Source organism: Sinocyclocheilus rhinocerous, unplaced genomic scaffold (assembly GCF_001515625.1).
Source record: "Sinocyclocheilus rhinocerous isolate Xijiao unplaced genomic scaffold, SAMN03320098_v1.1 scaffold2154, whole genome shotgun sequence".
Lineage (NCBI taxonomy): Eukaryota > Metazoa > Chordata > Actinopteri > Cypriniformes > Cyprinidae > Sinocyclocheilus > Sinocyclocheilus rhinocerous.
The window spans coordinates 75,074-94,350 of NW_015635517.1; the positions used below are offsets into that span (position 1 = coordinate 75,074).

The 19,277-nt window shown below is 38.5% G+C and overlaps 1 protein-coding gene across 2 annotated transcripts in view; it reads left to right on the forward strand.

Annotated features, from left to right (window-relative positions):
• The window catches only part of LOC107746928 (low-density lipoprotein receptor class A domain-containing protein 4-like), a 92,504-nt gene that overhangs the window by 23,223 nt on the left and 50,004 nt on the right, over window positions 1-19,277 (forward strand). Inside the window, exons 2-3 of one of the 2 annotated variants that reach the window (XM_016561280.1) lie at window positions 14,276-14,507; window positions 14,589-14,722. In XM_016561280.1, the coding sequence (XP_016416766.1) occupies window positions 14,683-14,722 (40 nt within the window). In that variant the 5' untranslated portion in view covers window positions 14,276-14,507; window positions 14,589-14,682. Of the gene's footprint in view, window positions 1-14,275; window positions 14,723-19,277 lie in introns of both variants that reach the window. The other variant, XM_016561279.1, reaches the window with a different exon arrangement.

A 19,277-nucleotide genomic window follows, 5' to 3' on the forward strand; every position in this document is an offset into this window, starting at 1 on the left:
TATATATATATATATATATATATATATACACATACTGAAGTGTAAGCAAAGTTAGACTTACAAAATGCACAGAGACAGACAATGAGGTAAAACAAGGGTAAACACTGGCAGTGTTTTTAAAAGATTGAGGAATTTGATGGAATGTTTGGGTTTCAATCAATACAACAAACTTTTGGAGTTTCTTCTCGACAAATAAGCTAAACTTCAAGTTAAAAGTATTCTTGATATTTTGGACTTTTTATTGAAAGTAGACTACTTTTACCTCTTGAGACATGCCTTCACTATAGACCCGTAAAAGCTGTTTTTGTGATGTTTGAGATATACATGTAAATACAAGTATTTTCAAAATACATACTGCATGTGTGTGTATTTATATATACATAATAAATATACACAGTACACACACATATATTATGTAAACAAAAACTTTTATTTTGGATGCGATTAATCGCGATTAATAATTTGACAGCACTACTGAAAACATGCTTTATTTTTGTAGTTCTGCTAGGCACCACTAGTAATGCAGAAACTACAGGTACATACTCCAGCTGCTAATGGCTAGCATGAATGTGGCCGTGCTCATATAGAACCTGTATGTTTGAAACGGCTTGCTTCCTTTCCAATTTGTTAGTATGCAAAGAATGCCTAGTTTGCATGCTAGGTCTCTCAGAAGGTTTCCATATTCAACTGTAGCCCACTACGTGGAGTATTATATCCCATAATGCGCTCAATATGACCTTCAATACTTCACCTATTTGCAGTATGCATATTGCATGTAGTATGCAGATTTTCAGTTTGCAGTAAGCACAGAATACCTAGATTACATGCTCCCTTAGTCAAAATTCAATATTTAACTTAAACACAATACTTCTGTTCCAGTTTGACGAATGAATCGGAAGTAATATGGGCCACATTTCTTTAAGTTAATATTTGATTGGTCTGCCAACCACTGGAATTTCTTGTAAAATGTAAAATAAATTTATTTTTGTGAAGCATTTATTTGGTAAAGTATATATATTTTAATATGACCTTCAGAACTTTCATATTAAACATTTTCAGAATGTACAGTGGGTACGGAAAGTATTCAGACCCCCTTAAATTTTTCACTCTTTGTTATATTGCAGCCATTTGCTAAAATCATTTAAGTTAATTTTTTTTCCTCATTAATGTACACACAGCACCCCATATTGACAGAAAAACACAGAATTGTTGACATTTTTGCAAATTTATTAAAAAAGAAAAACTGAAATATAACATGGTCCTAAGTATTCAGACCCTCTGCTCAGTATTTAGTAGAAGCACCCTCTTGATCTAATACAGCCCTGTCAATATGGGGTGCTGTGTGTACATTAATGAGGAAAAAAAATTAACTTAAATGATTTTAGCAAATGGCTGCAATATAACAAAGAGTGAAAAATTTAAGGGGGTCTGAATACTTTCCGTACCCACTGTATATAGTGTGCATTATGCAATTTTTTTCAGTTTGCAGTATCCACAGAATACCTGGATTACATGCTACATTTCTCAAGATTCCAAACAAACAGATTGATGGATTCCGCTGCATGGATTACTGTATTACACAATGCACAATATGGCCTTTGAATGTAGTTTGATGAATGAATCAGAAGTAATACTAGCCCAGTTCCACCCCAAAAAAACAGTGGTCATTTTTTCCCCACAAAAAAAGTAAAGTAAGTGTTTATTTTGTGAATTATATATTTAAGCACTTTCATACTATACATTAGCAGTTATGTATATTGTGCGCAGTATGCAATTTTTTTAATTTGCAGTATGCACAAATGACCTAAATTACCTAAAATATGGTTAGATTTGTCAGAATGTTCAGTATTCAACCAAAGCACACTGTGTGGAATAATGTATCCCACAATGCACAACGTAACCTTATATACCAGCCTGGCGAATGAATCAGAAGTAATATTAGGCTGTCAAACAATGTACTTTTTTTTACACAAAATTTCTAATAAATGTAACATTTACTTTTAAGATTTCAACTGTACCTCCCTCCTTGAATTAAATATTAAATATAATGAGACCATGCTACAGCAAGTAGTATGTTTGAAACATTTGCATACTTCATACTAGTTCACATGCTAGTTTTAAATAATAAGCAGTGTGCACTGTGCATTAAATGCAGTAAGCAGTTCAGTACTGAACACAGTTTAACTTTTGCATGTATTTCATGCACAGTATGCCCAGAAAACCAAATGACCTTCTAAACATGTGGCAAAACACTGTGCAGTTTACATCCAGAGTGCACTGCGTGGGGCACTAGACAATGAGCTCAACCTTCCGTTTCCAGTGACGAATTAACCAAAAGTAATATCATGTTTGTTTCAACAAACTACCATAAGTTAAAATATTTTTATACAAAAATTCTATTGACAACATTTGACAACAGTAGGTTTTGACATACTGATTTTAAAATAGTAGGCAGTGCACAGAGTGCAGTATAAAGTAAGCACTGCACTAGTATTCTGTTCCCAACATCATTTGACTTTATCAGGGTTTATCGCGGATGCGCTTGGCATCCTCACACCTCTTTTTCTCTCTTTTTTTAATATCACCTCCTTTATTCATTGTAGTCTGGCACCCTGAGACGTTAATGTGCTTGTGCCCTTTCCATGCACTCTCTCCAGCTCTCCCTTGTCTTCTCGCGGCCCCCAAAGACGGACTCTCAGCTGACACCTGAGGGGTCATAGGAAGGTCAAAGACACCTCATGTCTTCATGCACCAGACAAACACGCTCACAATCTCCCATTTTCTGTCTAGACGGTGATTTTAGCACAAATCTATCATTCTGTTGTTTGTGTATTTATCTCTGAGATTGATTTTAAGGGGTAGCTCACCCAAACATGAATATTCTTTCATCATTTACTCAAAACCAAACCTGAGTCACTGTCGTCTTTTTGCACAAAATAGGATGTTTTTATTAATACCAATATATTTTGCTCTAAAAACCATAAAAGTCCAATGTGTTCCGCAAGTGAAAAGAAGTCATAGAGGGTTTGTACTGAGAATTTTTATATTTGGGTAGACTATTCCTTTAAGAAAGAAACTGATAAATAACTCCGTCAGCAAGAATTAGAAGGTCAATTAGAAAGGACGAAATGAAGCCCAGGTCTGCACTGCTCCAGCCAATAACACCAGCCAATGAGCTGTGAATGAGTTTCTACTGCAGATATATAAGATCGTGTTGTCTGGCTGTACCAGACGCATATCAGCCACCGTTTTATTTTTTTAAAAGCTGTCCTTTAGACACAAGCACATTCTGATATAATCTTCAACGAGGCATCAAGCTGAAACGGCTGCATTAGCATGTATCAGATAAAGTATCTGATTCAGCTCCTGATATACTGATCTGACTCTCATCGTCTTGAACTTAAAGTCCTCCGGAGTCATAATAATTGATATTTCAACTAGAGATCGACCGATATATCGATTTACCGATATTTTCCCCGATATTTAAGCATTTTACCATAATCGGATATCGGTTTTGTAATATCAGATTCACCGATAAACGCCGCCATCTTGTGGGCGTTTTGAGAATTGCGCGCAGGATCGCCATTGCAGCGTGTCTGAGGGGAGACGAGACAACAACAACGGCATGCAGGTACTTGATATAGTTGCTATAATTAGTAAATTTTATTTAACATAACAGCCATTTATGCACAAATTAGATGCATTATAAATGTGCCTGATATGTAGTTTATGCAGCTTGGCTCCAACTCACGGAGTCACGTAAGATAATCCGTCAAATCCTGTCCCAATAAAGAGGTAACTTTGCCTGAATTAAATAATATGCAGCCATGAATGAGCGCATGTTGGAAATAAAAGCGCTGAATTAATTCTCTCGCTGGTTGTCTATGCTCATCGTTAGTCTCGTGAAGTCAGAGTCACGTATTAGCCTATGTTTGATCAATTTAGCCTTATCAAATCATCACGACTTGCCTAAAATAAAATATATAGGCTAGATATAAAACAGTTCAAGCATATTACAATGTTAGTTTAAATGTTTTACCTATAGCCTATAAATGTGCGCTATTAGACGCATATCTAATCGTTTGTGCGGAGAGCTAAAGCGCGCTTTACAGGACATGGAGGCGCCGGCGCGATCACTTGCATTGGAAACAACTTAAAATATGCCGTAATTATTGCTCATCAAGGTAAGAAGTAATACATCACTCGGAACTGTAAAGGGTCTACTTTTATTTGTGTGCACATACAATATCAACAAAGCGTTGTGCTTTTATAAAATAAAGGATACATACAGGATGTGCTTTCTGCAATTTCGGCCAGGAGCGCTTCACAACGATGAACCGAAACTCAGCGAATACTTGCCTCAAAACTTGCTAAATATATCTATAGAAAGCGTTACATTACTACTTTAAAACTAAATAATTCGAATCAAAAACAAAAACTCTTTTTACGGATTTTATACAATCCGTAAAGATGCATTTCTCAGGATCAGGATCGTCGTCTTCATCTTTGCGACACGGACTCAGAAAACACTAATTTATTAATAAATAATTATTTTCTCCATTTGAAAACATTAGACATTCTACATTTATTTTGCTTATTGTTAATATTAGTGTTGTTGCTGTTGATGCTTTTTATAAATAAAATGTTTTTTATTGTTGTAATATAAAGATTAAATTTAACATGAAAGACTGCTAATTTTCAACACTTAAAAAAAAAAAGATGACTGAAAAGAGGAAAAACCAAAGTGAAGTATGTTCTTACTTCACTCAGTCATTTACTTTATAACAGTAAATAAATATCGGTTATGCATATCGGTTATCGGGCACATAAACATACAAATAATTGGTATCGGTTATAAAATATCAATATCGGTTGATCACTAATTTCAACACTCTGGAACATTGTGCCTATTTTCTTTATTGCAGCATGGGAGAGATTTCGACTGTGAGTCCCTTCACAGACCTCTCAAACTTTGATAACACTAATAAAAAATTACCAAAAAAGTATGATGGTGAAACCATGTTTTCCATTGTAATGCCATGGTGTTTTTTGAAGTACAATTAGTGTTCTTAAATTGTAAATACCTGGGATCCAACATCAGTCAGGTGTGACTACTTTAGTAATTTCCATGAGTATAAATCTTAATGTTTCAGCATATAATGATATTCTAGGGAATTGTGTGCTTCTAATTTGATCACTTTAACACATTTTAACATTTTGGACAGGACCCTTTTCTATTCTAACATGACAATAGCTGTGTCTCATTTAGAAGGCTGCGCCCTCCGGAGGTCGCATTCGAAGGCTGCATACGTCATCGAGGCTGTCTCATTTCAGGAAGTTCAGAAGAAATGATTGATTCAGTCAGTGTGGAAGATCATTTAAATTTTTTCCCATTTCATGTTCGTGTTGACCTGTGCTACAAAAAATTCTCTCACCTGTCACAAAAATGTCAAGACTTTTCTTCATTATATTTTGGTTTAATATGAGTAATGTAGTGTCACACGTCACTACATGGAGTTCTAGAGAAAAACTTAACTTAAAGGGATAGTTCACCCAAAAATAAAAATTCTGTCATTAATTACTTACCCTCATGTTGTTCCAAACCTGTAAGACCTTTGTTCATCTTCAGAACACAAATTAAGATATTTTTGATGAAAACCGAGAGCTTTCTGTCCCTGCATAGACAGCAACACAACTGACACGTTCAAGGCCCAGAACGGTAGTAAGGGCATCATTAAAATAGTCCATGTGACATCAGTGGCTCAACCGTAATTTTACGAAGCTACGAGAATACTTTTTGTGTGCAAAGAAAACAAAAATAATGACTTTATTCAATTTCTTCTCTTCCGTGTCAGTCTTCGACACTCATTCACGAGAGTACCACGACGCATACACTGCACCTTGTTTACAAGCAGAAGAAGATGCACACTGTACATAAAACAGTCTTCATAAACATGACTGAAGAGTTTGACAGAGAGGATGACTTGCAATTTTTTGCCTATAGCCTTACTTATTTGAACCAGACTATACAGACGATGAACTAAGAGAGATGGACGCTCTACGTCACAATGCCGGCTCCTGCCTCAGCAGCACCACACGCATGCATCATGGTACTCTTGTGAACATGTGGCAAAGACTGACACGGAAGAGAAGAAATTGCTGAATAAAATAATTATTTTTGCACAAAAAAAATATTCTCGTAGCTTCATAAAATTGCGGTTAAACTACGGATGTCACATGGACTATTTTAATAATGGCCTTACTACCTTTCTGGGCCTTGAATGTGTCAGTTCCCTTGCTGTCTATGGAGGGTCAGAAAGCTCTCAGATTTCATCAAAAATATCTTAATTTGTTTTGCGAAGATGAACAAAGGTCTTATGGGTTTGGAACGACATGAGGGTGAGTAATTAATGACAGAATTTTCATTTTTGGGTGAACTATCCCTTTAAATATCCTAGATAAACTTATTGATGGAAGTTTTTTTCAAAGTCAGGCACTCCATATGTTTTATTTGATAGACCGTTTGTAAACCTTGAAACGCTCTTATCTCTTACATCAACGAGGGTCAGAATATTTTTCTTCAGTTCAACTTAAATCATAAATTGTTTCCGTTCCCAATAAAGTTACCAGCCAACTTATTTATTCACCTAAGCCAATTTTTTGTTTGCATTTGGCACTTAGAGAGTGTTTATTTGGGACCCTACTAATATAGATATAATACACATAAAATGAAATCAACACTTATTTTAAGCAATATTTACCAAATAATTTACCAAAAATATTTTTTAGTTGTTAAAAAGGCTGTCAATAGATTTTGGAAAAGATTCAAAGAGCACTCCTGCTAATCAGCCAAACCGACGCTGATAATGAAACTATCAATTTGTCCAGTTCAATAATTATGGGTACTATGGTATGTATCAACATACCATGCTGTTACTTTTCTGAACTATGATATCGGCACAGTACTTTTTTGTGAAGGAAAAAGCCCCTGTCATAACTCAACCCACACTGCAACACTCAGTCTCTGCCTTTTCATTCCTATTTTTTTTGTGCTTTTTTTTCCTCCTCAGGAACACAGCAGAGATTAAAAATGTTCTGCTGGCTTTTCTTTCCCCTGTGAGCTCTCTGTCTCGCCAGCTGATTGAAAACTACACAGACGGATAATGATGCAGGCGAGAGACGGAAGTTTTTGCACAGGGAGGGGGAGACACATCCTCCCACGCTTTTTATTTCCATATTTTATTGTCGTAAATGAAATAAAAGAGAAAATGTTGCTGTTTACCTCCAACATGCTCCGCTAGCATCAAGTGTTATGATTCCCCTCTGTGCCAGTCCCCCCCAGTGGCCCCCACCCTGCATGAGAGTGTGTGAGACGGTGTCTAGCGCTGGCTGCAAAGCACTTGTCCGAGGGGAAAATTTGATTGTGGCGGGGGTGGGGGTGTTTTTGGGACTTTTTGAGAGAGACAGAAAGATGGCGTAAGGGGGGTGTTGCCTCGTTCTCTGTGTCTTGATAAATCAATCTTGATGCTGGCAGATGAGGCAAGCACCACAGAGACATTCTCAGCCCTGAACCCCTGTGCACACACACATCCAGACAATAATGAGACCCCGGCACAATACGAAGATACACATATTCGAAATCTAAGACGCAAATACAGACAGTACACACACAGACACAACAGTTCTGGGACTGTCAGTCTTTTTCATGCTTTGTTTCACACAGGAAACATCCTCTGATGAGTATCAGCCATAAAAATGGCAAGCACTTGGTAAAATCTCAAGCTGCGTTCTGATTGGCTGGCTTTGCTTCCCCAGTTCCCGGGGTCAGAGGGCACAGGTTTTTACTTGGAAACAAATGTGTTTACAAGATACTGTGCTGCTACAATGATCATTTTTGGACCAGTGAGATTTCACTGAAACAGATTATTGTGCCGATGTTAGTAAAATCTATATATTTAATACAGGTGCATCTCAATAAATTAGAATGTCGTGGAAAAGTTCATTTATTTCAGTAATTCAACTCAAATTGTGAAACTCGTGTATATTAACTAATGCTATTAGTCTTTCCCTCCCTGAGACATAGCATCTTAGACAAAAACTACAAGAGCTTATTTTGATATAAATGCCAGATACAGTTTTTTTGTGTAACCAAAATACCAGTAATAACCAAGAAACAATGACAACAAAACATTATGCATAATGCGGGACAAATCTGAAGTACACCGGGACTATTATTTTGAAATATTTATTTTTTACTGTTGCTGACTGTTCATTCAAATAGAGGAGGGAGATACAATATGCACTCTTACAACCATCTACAGTGTATTTCGGTTTAAAGATTATAAAGTAACAATTCATGACCAGCAGTCTATTGGCGTAAATACGCTGTTTTAATTTATTGTGAACCGCTCTGAAACTGTGAGCCTGTAAAATGTGCAACAGTGCCGCGTTTTTACTTTGAAAAGTGCAGCACTCATATTTTCTTAATTAAGTCATAGACTTTTGAAGTTTAATCACATTAGGCTGTATTGTAATTCCTGTTTGTCTATCCCAAAATTTAAGACCTCTTAAAATGATCGTTATACCATTTAAGACATATTCAAGAGTTTTTAGGACCTTAAATTTCATAAAACTGTTTTTTTTTTCTTTTTAATGACCTGCAGGAGCTTTTTTATTCACACATGTGCTGCTAAATATGTTTTACAGTTCGCATGCATCTATTTTTAATTGCAAATGTGAGTGAAACACTCACCCCAGCAAGCCCTGGATTTATATTTATTGCTTGCCGCTTTGTTACATCATGCGTGTTTGGGCAATTCTCGGCCAGAAAAAGCTGCAAAGTGGACCCGACTTTATGGTGATAGTCAAAAGTCTGGAAGAGACATTTGCCTGAGGCCAGGCCTGCTATAGCCAGTGCCACCCTCCTGAGCGCTCAGCCTGCTTCAATTGTGTGTGTGTCTGTCTGGCAGGGGAGGTTTAATTGAGCTGTGACTCATCTAATGGAGAAGGCAAAAGGCTTGTGTCACACTGGGTGCATGGCAGGATTGTAATGAATCAGTGGTCGCTGAGGACAACAGGTGTGTATGAGTGTCTGTCCAGTTCAGGATGGCCAAGTGGTAAAAAAAGAGAAATATTAAAAATTGTAGTCTGAGAGTAGGTGGATGCTTTATAAATAGGTCCTGCTGGTTATCTGCAGGTTTGTGTTTGTATCAGTGTGTGTATGAGCACTGTTTAGGTGGCAGAATATGCCTGAGAGGATGAAATCTGAGGTTGGCACATCCGGCTGATTCACAGCTCCTTATAATAAAGAACAACAGAATGAAGGGGAAGTGAGAAGGAAATCCTTCATGGGAGAGCAGATAGGGAGACGATGATGGGTTTTGGGACCTTACGTAAGGTAAAAGATTCATCAAATATTCTTGCTGGGTTATTACGTGGGCACTCCTACGCCAAAAACAGGAACTATGCCAAATATTGGCTGAACAGCATGAGTGCTTATAACAGTCTCTATTCTTTTTGATGCTGATGGCAGTTACTTAAAGGCTGTTAAATTGGGTGTGAATTGGGGTGGTTTGACCCACCTACTTAAAGCCTATAGGTGAGGTGATGAAAGCAAAACTAAACATTTTTTCTTTATATTACAAAAAGAATGTTTTAGGAGTGTTCCAAATGTCCAAATTTTTCTATAACCAAAAAAAGTTAGGTTACAAGTTATTTAGAGGGTGAATTTTCACCTGGTGCCAAAGAAGCTAGATGGAAGGTCATCTTCAGTAAAAATCACTGCTTGGTGCCCTCAGGGAGACGAAATGATGCCCCCTTTGTAGTTGGAAACTATTGGTCTTTAATTTTTTTGGATTATGATTATATAAAAAGTAACATGAAAAGTGTTTTATTAAAAAAAAAAAAAGTCCTCAAGATTGATGTTTGGTGTGGGTGCAGAAGGCAATTTGGGTTGCATGAGACGTGTAATACCTCAATAAATTGTGTCCTGAAATCTAGCTTTTAAAAAGTTGACTTTTCTGAAATTCATTGTATAATTCGCACACTGGCTGTTGAGTATGTGTGGTTACATAAGACAGCTGGTTACATAAAGTGTTGGGACTGTGAGTGAGGAGGTTATCCTAAGTGTTGCCAGAGACAAATCTAAGATTAAGATTAGGGTCAGGAATTAGGGTTAGGGACTCTCAGTCGGCTTGGGTCATAAGGGGACATAGTGAAACTGAAAGATCATTTGTAGGCAAATAAGTCTCTGTAAATTCCGGCAAGTTCATTCCTGCCTATTGACAGTGAAAGGCCATAGCAACAGCACACAGGCAATGCAGTGGTGGGAACTCCTCTGATTACACTCTCTTCAGACACAAGAAAGTTTAATCTTGTAAACACAGTTAGGCTCCTCACTCTCAATTTATGTTCTTAATCAGCTCCCAGGTGAGGTGTGAGCAGTATGCTGCTAGTGAAGTGCTCGTATGTCTATGTAATAACATAAAATTGCAGTGAAGTGGGGTTTAGGTGAGCGTCTAGGAGAACTTGTGTTTTATAGGTTGTGGTGTGCATGTGCAGGCAGCAATGGTTGTAAAATTGGTCCATCTTCCACGACATGGCAGACTCGCACAGTACGTTTAGCCAATACCAAACAAGAACAATAAATATGTACTATGGTAGTCTGTCATGTCATGGAAGATGGACCAACTTTACAACAATTGTTGTATCTTCAGCTTTGGGGTACCACAGGGTTCGATACTTGGCCCCATACTTTTCTCATTTGCACTCAGAGCTGTAATGCATTCATTGCTCGTCATACAGTATGCTGCTTATTCTCAGCACGTCTCATTTCCTCCTATCTGTCTCTACACCTTATAGGGGATCTTGGCATGCCTTTCTGACATATCAAACTGGTTGCCGACTCATTTACCTTGAACTTAACTCTTCTTTTGAGCCAAGAACCTCCCTCAACTCAATAGAAGGTCAATTACAGTCTTCTTTCCCAGTTTCCTGAAAACAGTAGGACTCACCCTAGACTTTGCTGACCACACTACAACAACTGGCCATTCTCAGTGCTTTATGGTCTGCAATTTTGCCTTTCTTGGCCACTGCTCTATTAAGCTCCTCATCAAGGCAGTAGTTATTTCATGGCTCGGCTAATACAACTCACTTCTTGCTGGCCTACTTGCGTCTTCCTAAAGCCCCCCTGAGTGCATCCAGAATACCGGCACTTGACCTGTGTTTAACCTCCATAAATTCTCTTATGTCAAGCCTTTGCTCAGGTCTGTACTTTGGCTCTCAGTTACTGCAGGAATTATATTCAAGTGTCTGACCTGCAATGCTAATGTCTAATTTACTATTTTGTCATTTAGTTTTATCCAAGGTGATTTAAAATACACCTGTAGCATCCTGGGAAGGGACTGCATAAGGGTGGTAATTCTTGAATCAACTCTTTAACCTACAATATTTTTGTTACCAGCCAAGATCTTTAAATATTAAGCTACATTATCCCAGTGGTGCCAATAGCCTGGTCCCCTACTACCATCAAACATCCGTCATCCATCTCTCCCCCTAAAGGGTTCCTGCTTGTTCAGGTCTAGAATACATCATTCCTCAAAGTGCAAGTTTTATTTGTCACATGCTCAGTCGAAATAGCCCTGAAATGTTTTCACACAGGTCTCCACACCGTGGCTGTAAGTGGAACGACGATAGTCTGTGGGTGGAGGTTTCATCTTCACTGTATATGTGTTTGTGTGTGTGCGCTTGTGTGTTGCCCCTCAGCCAAACTGCCTTTATCAGGCACGGTGGGAAGTTGTTAGATCGTTAATCAATGTCAGAAGAGCAACATGCCCTATGGCGTTTCTCGTCTCAAAGGAAAGCGTTGCCATGTGGCTGTCATAATGGGAATGTATGGGCAGCAATTGACGGGAGAATGCAAGGATTAGTCAGTGTATTATGTCAAAGCTGAGCCTCAAGATTCCTGTCTCACAAAACCTTTTGTTTATCATTCAGTCATGACTAAAATGCATTTATATATCTCTTGGATAGCCTCAGCTTCAGATGTGCTTTCTTGGCCTAGTTTCGAGGAACAAGACGTGGCCTGTAGAACAGATCGGTGGTCAGATGTACTTATATGAATGATTTGTGTGCTGCAAAGTGACATACCTAGTTTTTCTGTACAAGGATTTCCGGATGGTGTCAGCTTCTAAAAAAAAGTTTTAGAAAGTACAAGAGTCACTTGAAACAGTAAGTAGCAGAAATTATGCAGATCAGTCCTTCGCATTACTCTATATCCACTGCAGTTGTTGCTCTGAGGCCTTATCTTCCATTTTCAGTTCATCACAGCGCGCCGCGGCACACTGGCCGATCTCCAGAGCGATATCCGTCGCATAGAATGCTGACACAAGGAGGAATTGTCTTCAAGAAGAAGGAGAGGAGCGAGGGAGCGTCTTGGCTTGTGCATGCTGGCTGATATCGGAGCTGTCAGTCAAACAATGAACAAACTCTGTCCTAGGGACAAAAAGAAAACTTCACTCACACTCCTTCTTCCACATCCTTATCGATCTCCAACTCCACTGTTGTTCAAATTAGACAGTTAAACACACTGTCTGTGCCAATCTGCGTACACAAATTAGTAGTCGGTCTCCTGTTCAGAGACGTAAAAACCTAAATATTTTTTAAAACCAGTCGGTTTTCTCAACCCTGAGCTTTGTATAATTTTGCAGCCTTAGGGTCATGTTCACCAGACAGCAAGCAGACATCTTTTTTAATGAGCGTTCACATAGTTCTTCAGTTTGAAAACATTTGGACTGAGTGTAGCAGAATGGAACAGAATGCAGAGGTCTTGAGGTGCATTTGTAAAAGTTGAACTATTGGAAGACGGTGTTAAACTTTGACAGCACTGATTTGGTCAGTCAGGTCACAGAGCCTTTTTTATGGCCTGGTTTCAGCCTTTTCACATTGCTTTTATTATTGCCACAGCCTTCCGCATTCAGATAGATGTCTTTGTCTATTGCTTTGCTTCTTGTGCTGCTTTTGTGCATCCATAAGGGTTGCACTTTTAAGACAATATGTCAGGTTAAAAATAGTCCAACTTTTAAATACCTCCACTTCCATTCTATTGTGCTTCATCTAAGCTGTTTATGAATGTCAGAATGCACCTTATGAAACATGTCCAGTCGGGGTAGAGTGAACCTTAAACCAACTAGTCGTTAAAGGGGACAGAACACACAGTTTAGCTCAATCTCATGTTAACCCTTGAGTACCTATAAAGTAGTATTGCATTCTTCATATCTCCAAAGAGTCTTTAGTTTTATCATATTTATAAAAGAAAGATACAGCTTTACGATTCTCTCCGAAAGCAGCTGAGCTCCTGGAGGTGTGCCGTGGGCGGAGCTAAAGAGTCAAGCGCACTTGCGCGCCGATTGCCAACAAAACACAGAAATTTAATGCCGTTTCACTTATTGCCTGCAGTTCCGAATCGTGACCGGGGCCTTTTATCGCTGGGACCGCTCCATCTTTCAGTTTCAAACGATGTGCAAATCCAGAATCAAACTGGGCCTAGTTTATAAAACATTCATCACCGAAATGATGGGAACAAACAAACACACTTTCCGAAACTTGTACGAACCCAGGAGTGTATTTGGCACAGAAATACTCTGTCATGTGTCCAAATTGTTGAAATTTTGGTCATGTTTAGCGTGGGAATTCAACTTCTTAAAATTTTGTAAATAACTCAGAAAGCATGAAATAGCATTAGACCCTCCCTTTTAAGACATTCAATTTTGAAAATATCCCTAGACTTTAGGGTCAATGTAACATCCATGCAGACCTCTACCATAGATGTCTATAGAGTCTCTAGTTCCTAACGGCTTGACTGTCACATGTGGTGCGTTGATGGATTAGAGCCAGCAAACCCAGACTGCCCTGCCCAGAGCTGACCTACACATATCCATATTATTTGCTTTGTCTCTTTGCTACACATTTGTACTTTTTGCTAACAATGTTTCGTTTGCCTTTTCTTGTTGAGCGGGCTTCTCTTCTCCCTGTTGTGTTTGAAGTGGAGATGATTTTACTTTCAGAGGTGTGCACGCCACCCCCAGTTATATTTATCTCCAGACTTCAAAGTGCCACCCTGCTGTGTTTTTGCATCTGAACAAATAAAGAAGGTTGTTTCTCCAGTGCAGCCTTCCATATGGCTCTCTTCCGAAATGAACCAGCCAAGGGGAACGGGAATCACTTGTTCAAATATAATCGTGTTAACCAGTATTCTCCTTTTCTCTTTTCTCCACAGTTTCTCCTAAGATGAAACTCCAGCACTCCTAAAGAAGGATGACACCCCTGGCACATTGGCTATGACGGTGCCTATGTGCATCTGTGTCACTCACATGCCAAGCCTGAAAAGTGGAAAGAAAGACAGTTCAAACACTTCCAAGCTCTAGAGTGAAACTTTGCACAGTTGGCCATGGCTGCATATCCATGGCTTGGAGGATAGGATCCCTTGTTTAGCAAGCATTTTTACCACAGTGAGTTTTTTTTAACTGGTCATTTAGCAAATCCAGCACTTCCTTGCCCAGAGGGTTTATAGAGTAACTGTCACACACAAGCTGAACCGGAGGATCCAAAATGGAGGTCACACAGCAACCCTCTTTCTACCGGACTGGTTAAAGCTGCAGTCAAAAGCATTACTGCAAGGGCAGTATGCAGGCAGCTGACTACCCAGCCACAAATAATAACACAGGTAAGAATCACCTTACCCCTTGATAGGTGCCCTAAGCAAATTAAGTTTCTCCTTAAGTCTCCTAAGTTTCTCATTCAAGGTTTACACGTAATTTAATTAATTATACTTTCAACTACATGTTAAAATTGATGTACAATTGAAAATGAAGGCTCCGCATCAATTATCATTTTCATTCTATATCAGGCGGGTCCTCATAGTTTCTGGAATTATCACATGACCAGTCATTTACTGTACTTTTTTCTTTTTTATATCCACAACAATAATAATTTGGATAATAATAGCTCTATTCTTCTTTGTTTGTTACATTGTTATTACATTATTATTATGTTATTATTATTAATAACTAGGTGGTAAAATATATTCACTGTACTAATACTACTTATTATCATTATTATTATTATCATTGTTACTATTATTAATAAATATAGAATATTATTATATATTGTCACCTAATGCTGCTGCTTCATCATCATCTTTTTCTTCTTATTATTATCTAAACATTAGCAGTACTACTATGATATTTTGGCTCTCAGAAGTCTGCCATTCATGTGAAAAAATTTGGTCAGTCGAGTTCACCCTTAGCCAGGAGTTTGACTGGCAATCTGACCAATCATAACACAACATTTTTGCCATTTTGTCCGACAAACAAACCAGACAGGAGAGTAGATTAATGTTGGTGGACTTGGACTTAAAAAATTGTGTGTTTTGATGTGATGTTTCCGCGGTTGAAACAAGATACCTTCTGATGTTCATTCATGTTTATTTCATGCTATAACTAGCAAAGAGGAAGAGATGATGGGTTAATGTGCCACTTGAACTGATGCCCTACAGCGATCTGTCACGACACATTAGATATAAGAGCCGTAAAACTGTATTTATTGTTTGAATTTCTAAAAAATGACAAAATTTGAAAGCTGAGACTTTGTTTATAGCAAAAGTAACCTGCTCTCTCTTGTCTGTTGGCACGTTGTTAGTGTCCTCTTTGCTCCGCAATGTATTTTTGAGAGTATCATGTCTTGTTGGACATAGCAACAGTAACTAAGGGGGTCCAGGTCCTTACGATGGGTCAGTTGAGTCACACCTTCTATAAATAATTTGAGAATTCCAGAAGATCATCGTCTAATCACTACCTTGTTACTCAAAACATTTAAAGGGGTCATATGATGCGATTTAAATTTTTCCTTTCTCTTTGGAGTGTTACAAGCTCTTGGTGTCGCGCCGTTCTCAAGCCCACCCGCCGTTCCTCACTCAGCCCGCCGGCCTCCGCTCACTCAGGATGCCACTGGATGCAACAAATGCCTCGTTTATAATGGGTTTTAATGTTTTTGTCTCGTCATTACACCAAATACACAAAATAATGTTCTTTTTAGCAACATCATATGACCCCTTTAATACTTTTTTTATGTCACATAAAAGAAATAGCTTTTCTGTAAAACTCAGTTGCTACTGATTACTTTTCAGGTGCAGATTTACTTAGGGAAGGGTTTGCCTCATTCATTCATTAATTAGGTTAGGGAAAGAAGTGAGGCTGGAGTGCCACTGGTACCCCTTTAAAAAAAGGCACATGACGCCCCATGGGTGTTAGTATAAAGTCAAATCAATTACTTATTAACAAAAAGTTGCTTAGTTCACCTTTGTTTTTGAGAATGCATGACTTTTTAACTGCAAGGAGTCCCTATCATGTTGGTAGGGTTGTGTTTCAAAAAAATAAAAAAAGAGACTCTTTTCAGAAAGTGAAACTTCTGCCTTTGTTCGGGGCTGGCCAAGTGCTGACACCGAAAATACTCCAGTATCCAGCTTTTATTATCAGATGTGGAATTTGAACTTGGACTGGAATTTGGACCCATACATCCAAAAATTCCTGAGAGACCTGAGGTAGAGGATATTGTTTTAACAACTGGATGGCCCCCAAGCTGAGCCGGGGTCACAATGTTCTGCTATTTTATTCATCATGGAGAGAAATGAAAAACCAGAACATTCTGTTCAAAAGCATGTGATGGGCTCTCCAGCTGAGGGGAAAGAGCGCCGGCCCACGGTCCCAGGCAACCTGTCAGTCAAGAAATCACAACAGAATGAAATGCTTCAACTAGCAAAACCAAATAAACGTTTTGAACGCTGGTTTGAAATTTAGCACAAAGAAAGTCCGTGCAAAAATACAACTGAGTCATTATTTTCTCATTTTCTCACCTTCATGTCATCCCAAACCTTTATGACTTTTGTGGATCTCAAAAAGCTTCAAAAAGCACCATAAAGGTAGTGACTTGAGTGTTGTGTTCTTCTTTGCGTTTAATTCAAACATGACATGATGAGACACTTTGCCTATAGCAATTAGTTAGTGCTAAAACATACCATAGTTTAATAAATATATTTGTGAAAAATTTGAATATATGACTACTTCAATGGTCATTTTGTGGATTTGTTTTTTCTCAATCCATCAATTATAATTTTGTTGCATGGAAAAGAGCAGCTTGAACATTATTCAAAATATCTTCATTTATGTTTCATGCAAGAAGGAAAGTCAGGTTTGATTGACATGTGGGTGAGTAAATAATGACAATACTTATTTTTTGTGAACTATTGAACTTAAGTTAACTAAAATACAAAACGACCATGGTTTATTGCTTAAAACATTTGAGAAAGACAATCACAAAGCCTAGTAAATGTAATTAGACAAAATACTATAAATAACAACCCAAATATCATGTAATTTGTTAGATGTATGTCTGTAGCATTGATCAGTCAAGTCGCTTTAATAGCCATTTAAGTTCATTTTATCCCAATCACAGAGATGTATGCAGCTACTGTTTTTGTGTTGATATGATTTGATTTAATTTGCTCATGATTTTGCCTAGCAACAGAGACCGAAGCTACTCAGTTTTGATGCTTGTGCTCGCTCGCTCACTCACTTCACACACTCTCACACACACACTCACACACATATACTGTAGTCTTCATGGAGTAGGAATTGTGTTGGTGTTTCATGGCAGAGGCGTTTTGAGTGTGGACAGCTTCCAAATCGATTCCTGTAATTTTGTGAGCCCACGGCACACAGGTTTGCGTAGGGAGGTTCAGATAGGTTGGGGGAGTTTAAAGTGGGCTGAATGCCGGGGAATACGGCGGTACTAAACAAACGGGAATGAGGGAGATAGATAAAACAATCAATACTCGCAAGGTTAAACTCTGGTTAGCGGTGCTTGTTTTAGGTTTTGAGCCGTGGCGTTGGACCGAGCTCTTTGAAAGCTCCAGTCTAATATGTGCAGTTTAAATCTGGCTCTTTAAGTTACAGGCGTTTCAAAATAGCTTAATAGTTTTCAACTTTAAAAAAAGACCATCACACCAGCTATATGTAGAACAGCGTCTAGTCCTTGTCTGTTTTACATTTTACTCAGAAATGTTAATAAAGTGAGAACATATTGCGACGGCTGCTCCGTCTCGCACTTTTTGACTCGGTTCTGCTATGCATGCACACTTAATTATCCGAGCTCAGCCGGCGGAGGTCATTCGCTTCTCACCACGACACACACCGCTCCCCCTCAATGTGCTGGGGAATTTGGCGCAGAAATTTTCGCAGGCTTCCTCGCTCTTATTTTCTTTTCTTAATAAAGGAGCCAAGACCTGGAGGCGGCGACAGACACAGACTGAGGGAGAAAGACAGGGAGGGGAGTGTTGAAAGTGACAAAAGATATAGCGTGTGGGAGACGAGGTCCAAATAAGATTAAAGGTATTAAGAACAAAACTCATTTCGCAGCCTTGGAGGAGAAATCCAGCGGAGAAGTACACAAGACTTGCGTAATATAACAAGACATGTTATCCAAAACTAGACGGAAAAGTATCAATCCATTTTAAGAAGCGAAATACACACTATGTTTCCGGCTAATAAACGGATGGCCCCCAAGCTGAGCCGGGGTCACAATGTTCTGCTATTTTATTCATCATGGAGAGAAATGAAAAACCAGAACATTCTGTTCAAAAGCATGTGATGGGCTCTCCAGCTGAGGGGAAAGAGCGCCGGCCCACGGTCCCAGGCAACCTGTCAGTCAAGAAATCACAACAGAATGAAATGCTTCAACTAGCAAAACCAAATAAACGTTTTGAACGCTGGTTTGAAATTTAGCACAAAGAAAGTCCGTGCAAAAATACAACTGAGTCATTATTTTCTCATTTTCTCACCTTCATGTCGCTCCAAACCTTCATTACTTTTGTGGATCACAAAAGAAAATGTCAAAACGGTTATTCAAAATGCACCATAAAGGTAGTGACTTGTGTAGTGATCTTTACGTTTAATCCGAACATGGCACATTAAGACACTTCGCTTATAGCAAAGCTTTAGTTTATGCCTTAACATGCCAAATTTTAACAAATGAAGAGCTCATTTGCAAAAACCGATAAACGCCACTTTAAAAAAAATGAGCTGATTGCCGTGCATTATTCTCCACATAGCGCGATCTGAACCCTAAACACGTTTTGTCAAAAAAGCTGGTTTTGTCCACTTTTAAGGCATCGCGAGTTTTACTGCAGAAGCCGACAAGCGCCCTTGTTGTTTTTGAACAGAAGC